At 42.1% G+C, this 18,166-nt stretch overlaps 1 protein-coding gene across 2 annotated transcripts in view; it reads right to left on the bottom strand.

Moving 5' to 3' along the window:
* The window catches only part of ARFGEF3 (ARFGEF family member 3), a 167,502-nt gene that overhangs the window by 41,040 nt on the left and 108,296 nt on the right, over positions 1 to 18,166 (bottom strand). For both annotated transcript variants that reach the window (XM_078774049.1, XM_078774050.1), the window contains exons 23-29: positions 14,902 to 15,078; positions 14,241 to 14,385; positions 13,950 to 14,072; positions 13,368 to 13,477; positions 10,328 to 10,478; positions 3,105 to 3,233; positions 829 to 1,005 (exon numbers count right to left, since the gene is read on the bottom strand). In XM_078774049.1, coding sequence (XP_078630175.1) covers positions 829 to 1,005; positions 3,105 to 3,233; positions 10,328 to 10,478; positions 13,368 to 13,477; positions 13,950 to 14,072; positions 14,241 to 14,385; positions 14,902 to 15,078 — 1,012 coding nt within the window. The remainder of the gene's footprint in view (positions 1 to 828; positions 1,006 to 3,104; positions 3,234 to 10,327; positions 10,479 to 13,367; positions 13,478 to 13,949; positions 14,073 to 14,240; positions 14,386 to 14,901; positions 15,079 to 18,166) is intronic.

The raw sequence follows: 18,166 nt of genomic DNA, 5'->3' as shown, positions 1-18,166 counted from the left end.
CAGAGGTTAAAAGTATTACCTCACTCCTCTCTGTGCATGTGCGATTGGGACAGAGACAACGTAATGCTAAACTACAGGTTTTGTTTTCCGATTCCTGTTCAAAATACAACATTCAATTGAAATAAAGTTCTTCCTCGATCATAAACCGGCGTTTGTAGACAGACACAGTAAAAATAATTGCACCTGTGTCTGAAGGAAGTGGTTCAGTTTGGCATTTTAAATATAAAATTGGCAAAGCCTAGAAATGAACGAAACCCGTTGGAATTATCCTTCAGAACCCTTCAACACCCTTTATAGTTACTCTTTAGAATTACCCTTTAGAATTAGAACACTTTAGAACACTTTATAATCCTTTAGAATTACCCTTTAGAACCCATTAGAAGTATCCTTTAGTACCCACTCCTCTCTGCACATGTGCGATCAGGAACGAATTCAGAGGCAAATTAATGCTAAACTACAGGTTATTTTTCCGATTCATGTTCAGATTAGTGTTCAAAATATAACACTCGATTGAAATCAAGTTCGATCATAAAATGGCACTTGTAGTCAGAAAGACAGCGAGCCAATTGCTTAAACCCGCTTTTCGCTTCCTGCGTGGGGTAAAACCCCCAATTGAGCATCACACCCAATAATCCATATCCAGAACAACATATAAATGACAAAATTCACTTGGGATGTACTGTGGCACCATTGTGGGCATTGTATCAGTTACATTGTACCATTTAACCAAAACTATCTAATTGCGAAAAATCGAGAACTTCTCACCGTACAGCTTTAGAAACACTACAGTCACAATAAAAAAAACTTAATAAAATCCTCTGTACCCACCTTGCTGCGTGAAGTTGTGAACAAATTCTCCTGCAAGCTCACAGCAAAGGCCCAGCGCATGTCGGAAGTTTCCTGCCGCACCTTCCCAGTAAGCAGCATCGCCATGGCTACGGGCAAGCCAGGTAGCCATGACAGGAAGCAAGAGGTGTCCGACTACGTGGACAGCAAACCTCGGGCCTAGATGTGGAAAAAATCGAATAATATTAAATCACCAGTGGAATGCCTGGAATACCATCTTCACGAGCCTGGGAATAATTTATCAATCACCACACTTGAGGAAGATGGAAAAGACAAAAACATATAACAGAGCAACTTATTATGCATGGCCAACTTTTTCATCCAGAGGGAAGGTTGAGGGCTATCTTTGGCCAAAAAAAAAAAATTGACCCCAAATAAAACCAGATAATTTGTCTTCAGGCCTCGATCAGGTCTTTTGCTTATACACTGCCTGGGTTTTTCCCGAGTGTGATAGAGTAATATGTTTGTGAAGATTGTATGTTGAGGTTGTAGTGTTTTGTAGTCAACAACACTAATTTAATCATTATAGTGTTTATATGTGCGCCTGTTATTAAAAAAAAGAGTGCTTTACACAGGTTGATTATAGCATTTCCGTGTTCAGGCCTCAGGTGAGTATGTTGCTTATACACTGCCTGGGTTTTTTCCCCGGGAGTGATCGAGTAATATGTATTGTGAAGATCGTATGTTGACGTTGTAGTGATTTGTTGTAGTAAAAAAGTAAAATTAAGAAAAAGAGGTGAAAAGAAGGGAAAGCTGTCCAACGCCCAAGATTGGTAATTCTTACAAAACTAGAAGGCCAACATTCCCCAATTTGTCATGCAGGAAGTATTTAAATACACATTTCATTGAGTTTCCCCGGGAATGCCGGAACTTCAGCTGGTGTTAAATACACTTACATTGCAAGGTGATCACTTAGAAAGGCACTGCATTATTTTCCGATAGCCTGTGCTTATGGCCGATGAAAGCCCAACAGATCTTTGTCATGACTATCCCACTTGATTTGACTGTAAATTCCCAAATGGAGCATCAATTGGAAGAAGAAAATGACCGTATTTTTTGGGCTACATGTCTATGCGAGTACAAGTCGAATTGGCTAATTTTCGACTTATACACTGGAGAATACGTTACTTCTTGACACACTGAAATTATAAAGTACTGATTGTTATGACGAACAGATTTAGGACAAAGGTTTTTCAGATGAAAATACATGATTAAATGGCTGCTTATCAAGCAATGTTGCATGCATTTATAGGAATTTGAAGCTTCTTTCACTTCCAATTTAAACATTATGAATGGGAGAATCCAGCAGTCTGGTCTGCTTTCAAGCCTCCGATTCACAGAGAACATTCAGTTGATACAAAATGAAATTCTCTTTGTACAATCAGGATCAGTAACATTTAAATGAGTTTTCAACCCAGCAGACCCAAGCAAGGCCTGTGTATTAAAAAAAAAAAAAAAGGAAAAAAAAAATCAGACTGTACTGAAAAAGACAGCTTGGTGCAGATGGCAGTCTGGAAACTTCCCTTGGTGATCTAGGGGCCTTGATTTATGGATACAACACATTAAGAAGCCAAAGCAGAAAGTCATTGAAAAATTAATGGAGGAAAGAGGTGACCCATTCAAATTCAATTCGCCACTCAGTGGAAAGACCGCAACGTTTGCAGAACATTTGCAGCACTCTCCCAGCAGCACGTCTGGCACCGTGAATAGCTATTTTTTTCAATACTCTGTCCAAGAAAGCTACAACCAAGGCCACAGGAGTGCCCATTATGCTTGTTGGTTCAGCTCTCAATAAAATCCCACAAGCCATTACATTATATAGGCATCCTGGAGAAATCCCAGCAACAAGCTTTCATTCTGCTTTCGGAATGTTGAGACTGGAAGTATATAACAGGTTTGAACATCCCAGAAAAGCTCTGACAATGCATCCCCCTGTCTCTGGAATGTGGTTGGGCCCACGCGGTACATTACAATTATCATATTAATACCATCGATATGGACAGCTTTAAAATAATGAAAAACCACACAGAAAATATTTAATACATTTAAATAATTATTTAAATTATATTTTGAAGATGTGACGTTCACAGTGTACAAAATTAAAGTGAAGGGCATGACGTGTACGTTGCTGAAGGGGAATATGCAGTGAGGGAGGTCAGAGAGGGCAGGTGCTGCAGGACACCTGATCACAGGAGGGACGTGTAAAAATAACCTGATATAACATTAATATGATCTGTGGTATGGTGAAGTGTACACACCAGGGACTCTCGCTACATCTCGCAGGAGCTGGAACAGGAGCGCCAGAGTGGGTGCTTGGTGCTGCCGTGGACATGTGGAGACGGTGTAAGCAACGTTTTCCAAAAGAGTAGCCCACACACTCACCAAGCCTGCCGCAAAACAAAGCTCTCATTAATCCCCTGTAAACAGCATAAAACATTCTTAAGCTGTTTGGAATTTTATTGCATTATTCCTAATCTTTTTTTGTAGCCTGATGTCGCTCTGAAGAAGAAACCCTACACAATGTGAAGTTGGAATTTACTATGCATTTTCGGAAGTTAATTTCGACATATACGCACTGCAGGTAACCAACTACACCAAGCATGGCCATCAAAAACTGTACAATGACTCAAAGGATGCCAAAACGAACATTAATATAACAGATTCCAACCTACGATGAATAGTCCCAAGTGGGATAGACGCTCGGCTCCCGATGGAGGGCAGTCGTAGTCAGGCTGCATTAGGTGATGGTGGGGGGTCTTAGGGTTCTAAAGGGTCTCACTATGGCTCTTAAAGGGTCTTAGGATTCTAAAGGGTTGAAGGGATTCTAAAGGGAATTAAGGTTTTTGAGAGTCTGAAGGTTCTAAATCTAAAGGGTCTTAGAGTTTTAGGGTTATAAAGGGTCTTACTATGGCTCTTAAAGGGTCTTAGGATTCTAAAGGGTTGAATGGGTTCTAAAGGAAATTAAGGTTTTTGAGAGTTTGAAGGTTCTAAAGGGTCTTAGAGTTTTAGGGTTCTAAAGGGTCTTATTATGGCTCTTAAAGAGTCTTAGGATTCTAAGGGGTTGAAAAGGGAATAAAGGTTTTTGAGAGTCTGAAGGTTCTAAAGGGTCTTAGAGTTTTAGGGTTCTAAAGGTCTTACTATGGCTCTTAAATGGTCTTAGGATTCTAAGGGGTTGAAGGGGTTCTAAAGGGAATTAAGGTTTTTGAGAGTCTGAAGGTTCTAAAGGGTCTTACAGAGTTTTAGGGTTCTAAATGGTCTAGTGGGTCTTAATGGTCTTAAAATATCTTTAAGGTTTAACAATAGTATGCAAGTAATACACCTACTCACGTTGTGTGTAGACAAACCAACAGACACAGACAAACGGTCCCAAATGCAAAACCCTCTCCTTGGCGATGGTAATTGAGATGTTTAAGTTAAACAACAACAAAACATCCCGCGAGATGACAGAATCTCGCAACATGTGATCGACATACAGACATAGATTATATTTTGAGTTAATTAGCTAATTATCTCCACCTGTATGTAAATTAAAAAAAGAAGGACTCCATTAGTTTTTGCACATCGACGTCATGAATCATCATGCCGAGTTTCAAAACGTTCCGTCGAGCCGCCTCGGAGGAGGGAAAAGCCAAAAAATGTCAATGGACCCATTGCCGGAAGGAAGGACTGACCGACTGAGGCACATCATTTCGGCTTAAACAGCTTTTCTTGAATTCGTCGTAGAGGAGCTGAAAATGCCAGTTTCATCACCTTTCCAAATGTATCTCCTTCTTTCTAAATCCATCCTCTTATTTCTACATTTGAAGGAAACGTTGACAATTATTCTCCCGATTCCTTTCACACAAACGCTGTGCCGTTTAATGTGGCGTATAGTTTCCTCGACTTTAGGATTAAGCTTTCGCTCAAGGTTCATTATGCAACTCTCAACATTATCCTGTTCTGCTGACAAAATCCCGTTATAAAACAAAGAGACAGTTATGATGCGAGGAAAAGAGGAAACGTCCTTCTCCCATCTTACTGGCGACTTACGCTGAGCACGATGGAAAGAGGAAACCACTCCCTCAGTGTCAGAGCAGAAATTGCACCAAAGTTACGCATTTAATATCAGCAGCATGCAAAGTAAGAAGGCCGGAAGTACATTCACCCACTCCTAATATATAACCACTCGTTTTCTTAACTCGGACATGCGGTCTGAGGAGCATGCATGAACTGACTGTGATTCGGTTTAAGACGGTGAACAATTTACTCATTAGTGTTTGGAATAGATGGAGTCCAAAGCAATGACTAATGTTCCTAGTTCTGCCACATAGACTGGTTACTGGTGTTAAATGTCATTACCCCGCGCATGCCAAAAGCGTGGTTAAGCAATTGGTTCACTTATGTGTGTGTCTACAAACATCAGCTTATGATCGAGGAACCACTTCATTTAAATTGAATGTTATATTTTGAACACAAATCGGAAAATAAACCTCAAGCTCAGCAGTGCTTTGGCTCTTAATTCGTCCTGATCACACGTGCACAGAGAGGAGTGACAAAAGCATATATTTACTCTGTCTGCCAGTCGGGCAGTCAAACAAAATTGAAAATCATCCCAAACAGGCAACGTAATGTTTTTAAGGATGTAATAAAGGACACAAACAACAGGCACAAATAATTATTTTATTTTTTTTGTATACAAGATCGAGGCTCGTGAAAGAGTTAACAAGAAAGACAACACAACAAGAAAGACAACAACGAAAGACAACGCAACAACAAAGAAAGACTAACTTAATGCAACGTGCTAAATAAGGTGGTGTATAAGACATTGCGCATCGATAGCGACACACCTCCAGGGTTTTCGTTCTACGACATTTAAAGTTTTTATTTCATATCAAATGAATGATATAATTGAAGACCATAGAATTATAACCAGGCTAAGTCACATTTTATTTTTCCCCCCCGTTTTTCACGTTTTTCAAAATATTTTTCACGTTTTTCTTGAAATGAATAAAATGTGACTTAGCCTGGTTATAATTCTATGGTCTTCAATTTAACACTGTAGAACACAAATAGCCTTCTTGTCACTTTCAGAACCCTTCCATTTAGCAATGCAGCACTTGGACATGCTAAATAAGGAGTTTAGCAGTACATGGACATGCTAAATAAGGGGTTTAGTAGAACTTGGACATGCTAAATAAGGGGTTTAGCAGCACTTGGACATGCTAAATAAGGGGTTTAGCAGCACTTGGACATGCTAAATAAGGGGTTTAGTAGAACTTGGACATGCTAAATAAGGGGTTTAGTAGCACTTGGACATGCTAAATAAGGGGTTTAGCAGTACTTGGACATGCTAAATAAGGGGTTTAGCAGTACTTGGACATGCTAAATAAGGAGTTTAGCAGTACATGGACATGCTAAATAAGGGGTTTAGCAGCACTTGGACATGCTAAATAAGGGGTTTAGCAGCACTTGGACATGCTAAATAAGGGGTTTAGTAGAACTTGGACATGCTAAATAAGGGGTTTAGCAGCACTTGGACATGCTAAATAAGGGGTTTAGCAGTACTTGGACATGCTAAATAATGGGTTTAGCAGTACTTGGACACGCTAAATAAGGAGTTTAGTAGTACTTGGACATGCCAAATAAGGGGTTTAGCAGCACTTGGACATGCTAAATAAGGGGTTTAGCAGTACTTGGACATGCTAAATAATGGGTTTAGCAGTACTTGGACATGCTAAATAAGGAGTTTAGTAGTACTTGGACATGCCAAATAAGGGGTTTAGCAGCACTTGGACATGCTAAAAAAGGGGTTTAGCAGTACTTGGCATGCTAAATAAGGGGTTTAGTAGCACTTGGACATGCTAAATAATGGGTTTAGCCGTACTTGGACACGCTAAATAAGGAGTTTAGTAGTACTTGGACATGCCAAATAAGGAGTTCAGTAGTACTTGGACATGCTAAATAAGGAGTTTAGCAGTACTTGGACATGCTAAATAAGGGGTTTAGCAGTACTTGGACATGCTAAATAAGGAGTTTAGTAGTACTTAGACATGCAAAACAAGGGGTTTAGTAGTACTTGGACATGCTAAATAAAGAGTTTAGCAGTACTTGGGCATGCTAAATAAGGAGTTTAGCAGTACTTGGACATGCTAAATAAGGAGTTTAGTAGGACTTGGACATGCTAAATAAGGAGTTTAGCAGTACTTGGACATGCTAAATAAGTAGTTTAGTAGTACTTGGACATGTTAAATAAGGGGTTTAGCAGTACTTGGACATGCTAAATAAGGAGTTTAGCAGTACTTGGACATGCTAAATAAGGAGTTAAGTCGTACTTGGACATGTTAAATAAGGGGTTTAGCAGTACTTGGACAGGCTAAATAAGGAGTTTATTAGTACTTGGACATGCTAAATAAGGAGTTTAGCAGTACTTGCACATGCTAAATAAGGGGTTTCGTAGTACTTGGACATGCTAAATAAGGAGTTTAGCAGTGCTTGGACATGCTAAATAAGGAGTTTCGTAGTACTTGGACATGCTAAATAAGGGGTTTAGCAGTACCAGGACATGCTAAATAAGGAGTTTAGCAGTACTTGGACATGCTAAATAAGGAATTTAGTAGTACTTGGACATGCGAAATAAGGGGTTCAGTCGTACTTGGACATGCTAAATAAGGGGATTAGCAGTACTTGGACATGCTAAATAAGGGGTTTAGCAGTACTTGGATATGCTAAATAAGGGGTTTAGCAGTACTTGGACATGCTAAATAAGGGGTTTAGCAGTACTTGGACATGCTAAATAAGGGGTTTAGCAGTACTTGGACATGCTAAATAAGGGGTTTAGCAGTACTTCGACATGCTAAATAAGGGGTTTAGCAGTACTTCGACATGCTAAATAAGGGGTTTAGCAGTACTTCGACATGCTAAATAAGGGGTTTAGCAGTACTTCGACATGCTAAATAAGGGGTTTAGCAGTACTTCGACATGCTAAACATGGTGGTGTAACAGACTTGGTACAGTACATTCAGAAAGTATTCAGACCCCTTCACTTTTTTCACATTTTGTTATGTTGCAGCCTTGTGCTGAAATCGTTTAAATTCATTTTTTCCCCTCATCAATCTACACTCAATACCCCAAAATGACAAAGAGAAAACAGGATTTTAGAAAGATTTTGCAAATTTATTAAAAAGAAAAAACTGAAATATCACATTTACATAAGTATTCAGACCCTTTGCTGTGACACTTGAAATTTAGCTCAGGTGCCTCCCATTTCTCTTGATCATCTTTGAGATGTTTCTACACCTTGATTGGAGTCCACCTGTGGTAAATTCAATTGATTGGACATGATTTGGAAAGGCACACACCTGTTTATATAAGGTCAGACGGAAGCCAAACATTTCAATCTTGGTTTCATCAGACCACAGAATCTTGTTTCTCACAGTCTGAGAGTCCTTTCGGTGCTTTTTTGCAAACTCCAAGCGGGCTTTCATGTGTCTTTGACTGAGGAGAGGCTTCCGTCTGGCCACTCTGCCATAAAGCCCAGATCGGTGGGGTGTTGCAGTGATGGTTGTTCTTCTGGAAGTTTCTCCCATCTCCACACAGGATCTTTGGAGCTCAGCCAGAGTGACCATCGGGTTCTTAGTCACCTCTCTTACCAAGGCCCTTCTCCCCCGATTGCTCAGGTTGGCCGGGCGGCCAGCTCTAGGAGGAGTCCTGGTTGTTCCAAACTTCTTCCATTTAAGAATCATGGAGGCCACTGTGCTCTTGGGAACCTTCAATGCAGCAGAATCTTTTTTGTAGGCTTCCCCAGATCTGTGCCTCGACACAATCCTGTCTCTGAGCTCGGTAGGCAGTTCCTTCGACCTCATGGCTTGATTTTTTCTCTGATATGCATTGTCAGCTGTGAGACCTTGTATAGACAGGTGTGTGCCTTTCCAAATCATGTCCAATCAATTGAATTTACCACAGGTGGACTCCAATGAAGGTGTAGAAACGTCTCAAAGATGATCAAGAGAAATGGGAGGTCCCTGAGCTAAATTTCAAGTGTCATAGCAAAGGGTCTGAATACTTATGTAAATGTGATATTTCAGTTTTTTCTTTTTAATAAATTTTCAAAACTTTCTAAAATCCTGTTTTCTCTTTGTCATTTTGGGGTATTGAGTGCAGATTGATGAGGGATAAAATGAATTTAAACGATTTCAGCTTATGGCTGCAACATAACAAAATGTGAAAAAAGTGAAGGGGTCTGAATACTTTCTGAATGCACTGTATATATACATATATACACAAAGAATTAAGTTAAGCACCCCCCCGTTTTTTTACAACCTCGCACATTACAAGTTTGTTGTCGTCAAAACAGTGTAATATACCCATGATATTGCTATATTTTCTGGAAAAGTGATATTATGGTCACATAAAAACATAACAATCATGCCGTTTTCAATATTTTATTCTGAATAATTTAAGGTGAAATTTTTTGGGAATTTTAGGCATATTTTCACCTCAATTTAAGTATGGAGCTATAGGTCCATCACGGACAGTGTGGATGACGTTTATGTTTTCTAACGTACAGTCATTGTTCTGAGAAGACCTCTAGCGATCTTTGCGTCAATAACGTGTGTAGGACCCACGTGATCGGATCACTGACTCAACCCTACGTCTCATAGACCCTGTAAGCCGTCGTATGCGTTGCTGTGGCAGGTTGTTCCATTCCCGATGTAATGCACGTTCCAATTCATCCAGATTGGCTATTGGAGGGACCATCTTCGCAATTTGTCGTCCCAACATGTCCCAAACGTGCTCGAGGGGGTTCAGGTCAGGACTGTACGCAGGCCAGGGGATGGTTGTCACAGCACCTTGCTCCATCCGATCACGTGGGTCCTACACACGTTATTGACGCAAAGATCGCTAGAGGTCTTCTCAGAACAATGACTGTACGTTAGAAAACATAAACGTCATCCACACTGTCCGTGATGGACCTATAGCTCCATACTTAAATTGAGGTGAAAATATGCCTAAAATTCCCAAAAAATTTCACCTTAAATTATTCAGAATAAAATATTGAAAACGGCATGATTGTTATGTTTTTATGTGACCATAATATCACTTCTCCAGAAAATATAGCAATATCATGGGTATATTACACTGTTTTGACGACAACAAACTTGTAATGTGCGAGGTTGTAAAAAAACGGGGGGGTGCTTAACTTAATTCTTTGTGTATACATATATATTTCCAAAATAATGTTTCCCAATCAATGGCGCTAAACTTCCAGAATTTTTTTTTGTACGACCTTTAAAATCATTATTTTTATTTCATTTGAAACATATAATAAAACACTGCGTGGGGTAAAGTGTTCTCTTCACTCTCCAGTTATAAACTGTATAAGGTGCTCTAAGTAATTAGTTCACCATTACCTGGTCTGGAATCAAATAAGGTTTTCCATTTTCTCCAACATCCTCCCCTCACCACTCCAGACAAAATGACATCTCCAAATCACATAACCAACCAGAGCCATCTTCAAGGTCAATGGGAGAATCGAGGACATCAGGGTTATCCTCAGCAGTCCCCGAAGATGAATTTGAGGCTGAGAGTGCGGAGGTAAGGCGAGGGGCTTGGAAAACGGGTCGGGTCGGCATCTCATATGTTTTGGTGAGAAACTGAGGAGACAAAGGGAAATAAGTGGAATGTTGAGAGAATATTTGGTTGAAGATTGAAAGATAAATTTTATTCCCATTCCTTTTAAGGTTGGCCAATTCGTGTTTTCTTCTGAACTCTAGGCTCATGAACTCCAGGCTTTCTTCTGAACCAAGGTTCAAATCCCATATACCATATGTGTTCACGAATGTCTGTGTAACTGATGCAAAGGCAAACAGATGTCTACTTATGTATTTGCTCTCCAGGTGATTTATATACAAGGATCCACTACAAGGCTCGGAGTAAAGAAAGAAAGAAAAAAGGCAAATTTTGCCATTAATGGAGCATTTACATTGGTCCAATTTTAGCCATGTATGTACACGGCAGAACTACGAGTACTGGAAGTTTGACAATATTTTACACGTTACACCGAAGGCATTCCAATAAGTTGAAGGACAGGCCGAAGAGAGCAGACAGAGAAGAAGAAGAACCGATCAGGAACTGAGAACTAACACACTGATGGCATCTGCATTTGTTATTGCCGCAGGGTCGAGATGGGACAGAACGTCCAACTCTTCGAGATGTCGAGATGGGACAGATGGGACAGAACGTCCAAAACCTTGATCTTTTCTACCCCCGCTAATTTCGGTCCCCTTGTGTTTTATACCTCTCCCCCCCCCCCCCCGACCCCCCCTTCCCATGCCGCCTCCCCCCAAGCCCTCTCCCTCCCACACTTCTCCCTGCTCTCAAATGTTGTGGTTGTGTGCTTCCCCTTCTCTCCCCATCTTGTCTTCCGCTCCCTCTTTTTGTATATTTTGTTTGTCTGGTTGATTTGTTTATGAAATAAATGTTAGCTCTTTCACGAGCCTCGATTCAGTATTAAAAAAAAAAAAAAAAAAAAAAAAAAAAAACGTTCTCTCCCTTCTCGGGTGAGTAGAAGACAGGATGCTTGGAAATAAAATGGAGACAGAGCAGGATGGGTTAACGGTTTGAGATTTTGGAAGCAAACGCCCGAGCTGAGACATTCTACCTTATCTCGAGCAGAGACTGCGGTGATGCCGTTTGAGTTGAAGGACGCGATGGAGGGAGAACATACATTAGAGACAGACTTGACAAGGTGGCACCATTAATTTGAGGAGGAAGACTGGTTGAAGAGTTCACCCTTGAGAGTAGCAAAATCACGTTTTCTGGCTTGCCTAGCAATGGACACACAATTGTTGTGTACCTTACGAAGTTACTGAAAGGTGCCCTCAGTGGAGTTAGTATTCCATGTTGATAAAGCAAGCCGCCTCTGCACAGGATTCGGTGTACTAAGGCTGAGACGGTGGATAGGATAGCCGAGACAAGATGGATAAACTGGTGAATTAATTGGGTTTTGGCTTAAGTATTCCCTGATGGAATCAATGCCAGATACTGTGGTCTAGAGATGGTAGCGCAATCATTTTGAGTGGCAAATTAGAGTCTCTGTCAGTTGACTTGTGTGAACAACCATATTCTGTGGCATTGAGGTTGCTCGCCCCGCAGCAGCCAGACAGGACACAGTGGGGAGCTGTAGGACACGCAGTGGGGGGCTGTGGGACATGCAGTGGGGGGCTGTAGGACACAGTGGGGGCTGAAGGACACACAGTGGGGGGCTGTAGGACACGCAGTGGGGGGCTGTAGGACACGCAGTGGGGGGCTGTAGGACACGCAGTAGGGGCTGTAGGACACGCAGTGGGGGCTGTAGGACACGCAGTGGGGGACTGTAGGACACACAGTGGGGGGCTGTAGGACACACAGTGGGGGGGCTGTAGGACACACAGCAGGGGGCTGTAGGACACACAGCGGGGGGCTGTAGGACACACAGTGGGGGGGGGCTGTAGGACACAGTGGGGGGCTGTAGAACACAGTGGGGGGCTGTAGGACACAGTGGGGGGCTGTAGGACACAGTGGCGGGCTGTAGGACACACAGTGGGGGGCTGTAGTACACACAATGGGGGGATGTAGGACACACAATGGGGGGCTGTAGGACACAGTGGGGGATGTAGGACACACAGTGGGGGGCTGTAGGACACAAAGTGAGGGGCTGGAGAACACACAGTGGGGAGCTTTATGACAGTGGGGGGCTGTAGGACAGTGGGGTGCTATAGGACACCGTGGGGGGAGCTGTAGGACACAGTGGGGGGCTGTAGGACACAGTGGGGGGCTGTAGGACACACAGTGAGGGGCTGTAGGACACACAGTGAGGGGCTGTAGGACACACCGTGAGGGGCTGTAGGACACCGTGAGGGGCTGTAGGACACACCGTGAGGGGCTGTAGGACACCGTGGGGGGCTGTAGGACACAGTGGGGGGCTGTAGGACACACAGTGAGGGGCTGTAGGACACACAGTGAGGGGTGGTGGGGGAATGGCAGGAGGACTGCAGGATGCACAGTGGAGGATGGTGGCAGGAATGGGTTCACAGTTGTGAGCCAGCACTCACTGTGTAGAGATTATTTCTCTTCTGGATCCAAGGTTGAACCATTTGACCAAACAAAATAAACATCACAACCAGGTTTAAAGGAAGGGTTGTTGAAAACGAAGGAAATTAGCGACATGGGATCACAATGATGGGACGAGGGGTGCAGGTTTACGAGATTTCCAGAAAAAGCTGAAGGACAGAGAAGTGAGGTGTTTGAAAAGAAGAGTAAAGGGATATGGCACATTTTAAAATGTCCTTGTAAAGATGCTCTGAATATTACTAAGAAAGCAATTAGTAAGAAAAAGAAAGAAAAAGAAGTATTAAGGAGTAAAAGGATAAAGATTGTGCGAAGGAAAGTTAATTGGCATAATGAGTTGAGGGGAGTTATAGTTTTTCAGGTAAACTTTTTTTCATTCTTTGAGAATAAAAAAAAGAGAAGTATAATTAATAATCCAAGCTCCAATATGATACCTCGTGGCAACGCCGGAGGTAATCAAGTGCCGGAAGGCAAAGCTCCATTGATGATGGAGCATTCAAGGATGATGCTGGGCCTGGGATCGCTTCTTTGACATCAGTATCACCTAATTGGGGGAAAGGAAGAGATTGCTAAACAACTGAAGAAACCGATCGATGGTCAGGAGTTATATTGCTCCTGGAGAGAGTAAAACTTTGATGATACATCCGCATTATCATTGCATCGTGTACGAGAGCAATATTTCTCATATTTGTTCTGATGGGTATTTCCTGAGGGATCGACCACTGTTGCGCGATTCACTTTTGGAGTGAATAACGCATCGACTTCGACTTGCATTTTCACCAAAATGGGAAATAAAAAAGGCAAAAGTGTATCCCTGGTGTATTCGCTATCAGCAAATACCTGACAGTTATGAAGGATGCCGATCTGTTTGTAAAAATGGTAACATTTGTTCAGGTAATTGATGAGCACCGTACTATAGGATCAGATCAAATGACCAATTCAGGCAGAAAATGGTCAACATGCATGAAATTACTATACTGGGTCCTGCAGTAGCTGGTTACAAAACTAGGGCTCACCTAGGCCTTGCACAAACTTGATAAGGCAGAGGATGCAGTCAACAGCAGCGCTGGCAAAGACCTGCACACTGCCTGTGTCCAGAAAGGCCTCAAAAACGTCGAAAACAGGCGCGCGGGGTTGGCCTGTGAGGAAAAACAACACCGCACTGTAGAAACGGAATTATCAGTACTTGTTTCATCCACAATAATTATTGTGACTACAAAGAATCATAATTTTGGATTAATACAGGTTGTAACATTGGATGCGATGTTCTCAACTGAGAACACAGGACCGATTTGTCATGGCCGTACTCTGCAGAGGTCCCTGCGGCGTGTGATTGGCCTGCACATCAGGCCGCGTGGCGTGGATAGTCCGCAATGCGCTGAATAGTGGACCCCACCCAGACTGGATGCAGCTGGCACTTGCCTCCACCAACTCCACAATTGAAGAGACCACCTAGTTAATCCAAGGGTGACAATAAAAGCATAAACATAGTTTAATCGTTCTCTCATCAGAAAGATTCATAAATCAGGTATGGCCCATGCGGAGGTTGGAACGAATGAAGAATGACAAAGATACGCAGGGTTACAAAGAGTGGAGGTGGGAAATAAAACAATTATTCAACTGATGTTGACCATGCACCACCATGATGGGGATATATTTACTCATTTTCCAACGCCAAATCCGACATTAAAGCAAGTTCTGCTTTTTCAGTATTTCTTAGCCATTTATGTTTTTCTTTACAAGATTGAGACTCATGGAAGAGCAGGAATTGCCATCTTCTTAGAAGGAAGATAGCCAAGAATTACAAAGGTTGTTCAGTGAATAAGAGTGGATGTTAGGAAGAGTGTTTGAAGACTCCTTTTTCTTTCTCGTGAGTTTGATTCCAATGGTCGCTCATATGCGCCAACCAGCATTTCGCAAGCGTGTTGAATAAATAATTCTGGCTATCAACAGCTAGCACCTTCATACCTGGTCCTGGATATCGTCATCACATCCAAGTTGCATGAGATGCTGGAATGGACGAAGGAAAAGCTCGTGCGTGTGGAAATGTGAGGTCTCGGGCCGTCCAGCAAGCACCTCCGTCAGGGAGTCGTGCAACAAAGCAACAGCACGCTGAGCCACAGCTCGCTCCGAGTGCAGTGCCGCCTGTGTGGGAATTAATCACTTTTGCAGCCTTCAGTGCCATGCTAGGAACATCACATGTTTAAGCATCCACTAACTTACCAAAGCTACCTGTGCCATCCCCTAGACTCCTAGAGATTAGTTCAAAGTTAAAAGATGGAGAGAGAAAGCAACGGGTGGAGGTCAGGGACATAGGAGGGAAGTGGTTTGGGGAGGAGGAAGTTCAGGAAATACAAATAAGTTGGAAATAATTGACATAATGAGACGTTGGAGGTATCGTGATTGGAATAGTGAAAGATGAAGCAATAGCATTTGAATGCTTTTGAAGGCATAATGGGGTACAAGTAGAAATTTCAAGTGATTCGATGGTTGTGGAAATATTTTTAAATAGAGAACGAAGGTATTTAGCAAATACAAAAACAACAAGATGTCATGCAGAGCACGATACTTGCAAAATCTACCTCCCCAAAATAAAAAGGTTGCCATGGATACATTAAATTGTCCATTTCATTCAAATTCAAATTGACGATCTTAATTAAAGCTCAGGTCAATCCGATTAAAATTGATGATTTTTCAGATGAAAATTGATGATGTATTAGAAGTTTGACCTTGAGTTGGCCCTTTGGCCCCTAAAATAGTTGGTTTTCCGATTCCGTGATGTAAAATGCAATTGCTCTTTAACTTTCAGGTTAATCAGATGAAAATTGACAATTGTTCAGATGAAAATTGATGATTTTAGAAGCTTCACCTTGAGTTGACCGTTGACCTTTTAAATAGTTGGTGTCCCAATTTAGTGACTCGATATGCAAATGCTTTTCAATTTTCAAGTCAATCGGATGAAAAAGGACAATTTTATAAATTTGACCTCAAGATGACCTTTGACCTCAAAATCAATAGGCTTCTTGCTTAGGACCAACTCTACCATCTGTGTGATTGTTTCGTGAAGATTGGTTTGAAATTGTGACCTGTAGGCGATTGACGGACAGACAAACAGAGACCAACCAATATACTTGAAAACTTTTCGATTTTGCAAGTAATAAACAATTCAGCTCCCTATATCCATTGCCCCCACTTTCATGTGATGTCCCATTAAGCCAATGACACATTGTCTTTTGGAATGTTTGGCCTGGAGTTTTATTCTGAAAATTTATTCAAGCATTTACTTTATAGGTAAAGTGAAATCAATGTTGACAATTTTTATCCTGATGGAGAGCCTTGCACTTCACCAATGATATTGTTGCAGGAACGGCCATAGGATATACTAGTTGTGCCATTAATTAATGTGTAGCATAAGTGTGTGATTTATTTGTAAAATTGATAGGGCATGTGCCAAAGTGTGTTCAGAAGCTGAAGTCAACACCTCTCCTTCCGTAATGTGTCTAAAGCCTTCAACAGTAATTGTTTAAATCGTTCCTTTTGTAATCTGTCCATGTGTTGCTCTAACAAATTGTTTTGCCAGTTCCACAAACCACTGAGCCCTCATTAGAGGAAGGCAAAAGGTGGACTCCACGGCTGTACAGAAGGTAAGAGCCATGCTGAGACAGTGGTCTCAGGGACCTAAATGTGAGAAATCACTAGAAGCTGAGCAGTGAGTCAATGGGCACGCAGAGGTGCACGGTCACGGGGTAACGGTAATAAAAGGCTGAAGGGCGGGGGGAAGCGGGGTCAGTCGAGAGTTGAGTCGAATGAGTTGGGAGTTCAGTTTGACAGTTCTGTTCGTCAACTCCACACTGAAAGTGCAGTGCTTGTCTGACAGAGCAAGCTGAACAATGGAGAGGGCTGCTAACGAGAGAGGGAGAGGGAGAGAGAGAGAGAGGTGGGTGAGCAGACTTTGTGAACGACGCCCTTCTCAGCGTCAGGCAAGGAGAAGCCCACATGTGTGTTAGTCAGTCACCACAAGGCCTTATGCACCTAACCCCATCATCTCTCTCGCCAGGACAATTGCCAGACATCGCCACCCCATGCAAAGCATCACATGGGGACCCAGTTATTTTAGTCTTGTGACGTCTATCCCTGTTTACCTCTTCGTGATGTGAGTGGTTTAGGCATTGTTTAAGCCTTCACAGTCTCGTGGGCACATGGGGATTTATATCCGTATGAATAACTATCAGTGGGTTGCTTCCTTGTCCGTCCCATCCCATTTTGATGCTTTCTCACCTCCGGCATGTCAGCCTGGTGTTTGGTTCCGGTTTTGGATTTTATAACCATAGCACGAGTGAAAACCTGCAGCTGTTGGAAATTGGTGCCAAACCCTCGTTAGGAGTTGAAATCTTCAGCCGTTTCAAAGCACTCTTTAGAGAAGCTGAATCAGAATCAATGTGACATGAATCCTTTGTCTGGGGCACACTGCATCTGTAAGTTTATTATTTTGCTTTGGAATCCTGGTAGCGGTTCTCCATGCCATTCATCACTTTGCAACTCCACCTTACGAGGGGGAATTCCTCCTTTGTGAAAATCCTTATGCCTGGTTGGTTCTGAAAGAAGGAAGCCATTGTGGCCTGTGACCCAATGTGTTCTTAGAAAAAAAGTCTCCGACAAAGCTCATGTCAGCACGGTCCCATGTCAATTCAATCATACAAGGCCTTCATTTCGATATTGTTTTATCTGCCGTAAAACCCTGAACTCCATTATGAAAATTGATAAGCTACCGTCTGCTGTGCATTATACTGTCAAGCCCTTCACTAACCGTTTGGTTTTTGTGCAACTTCAAATGAATCATCTTGTTCTCAAGACAATTTAAATATTCCCTGCATTGAATTGAAATACTTGAAACTGTTTACCTTTCCACTTTTAAATGCTGTGGTAAAGACAAAGTTAGAATAAGAGTTGCGGTTAGACAAAAAGGGTGATGTAGCTGTGCTATTTTATTTTCGCGTTACAGACATTGTGGTATGAGTCATGTTTCCCGAGCTATTAGGTCGCCATTTGTGATGCGGATTGTTGTTTCTTCGTTTGTACGTGGAAACATCTGGCCACACCTGTGGGCAGTCACAACCCCTTGCCTAATCACGTCAATACGTATGATATGTGTGGTCGAGTAAAGCTTACACAGCTCAATCTAGACATCTATACCTCGATGATCAAAAGGTGTGATTGTGGGGCAAATGGAGTT

Source organism: Myxine glutinosa, chromosome 3 (genome assembly GCF_964187855.1).
Source record: "Myxine glutinosa chromosome 3, kmMyxGlut1.1, whole genome shotgun sequence".
NCBI lineage: Eukaryota > Metazoa > Chordata > Myxini > Myxiniformes > Myxinidae > Myxine > Myxine glutinosa.
The sequence above is the reverse complement of the archived record's forward strand: the minus strand, read 5'-3'. Positions and strand labels throughout refer to the sequence as shown.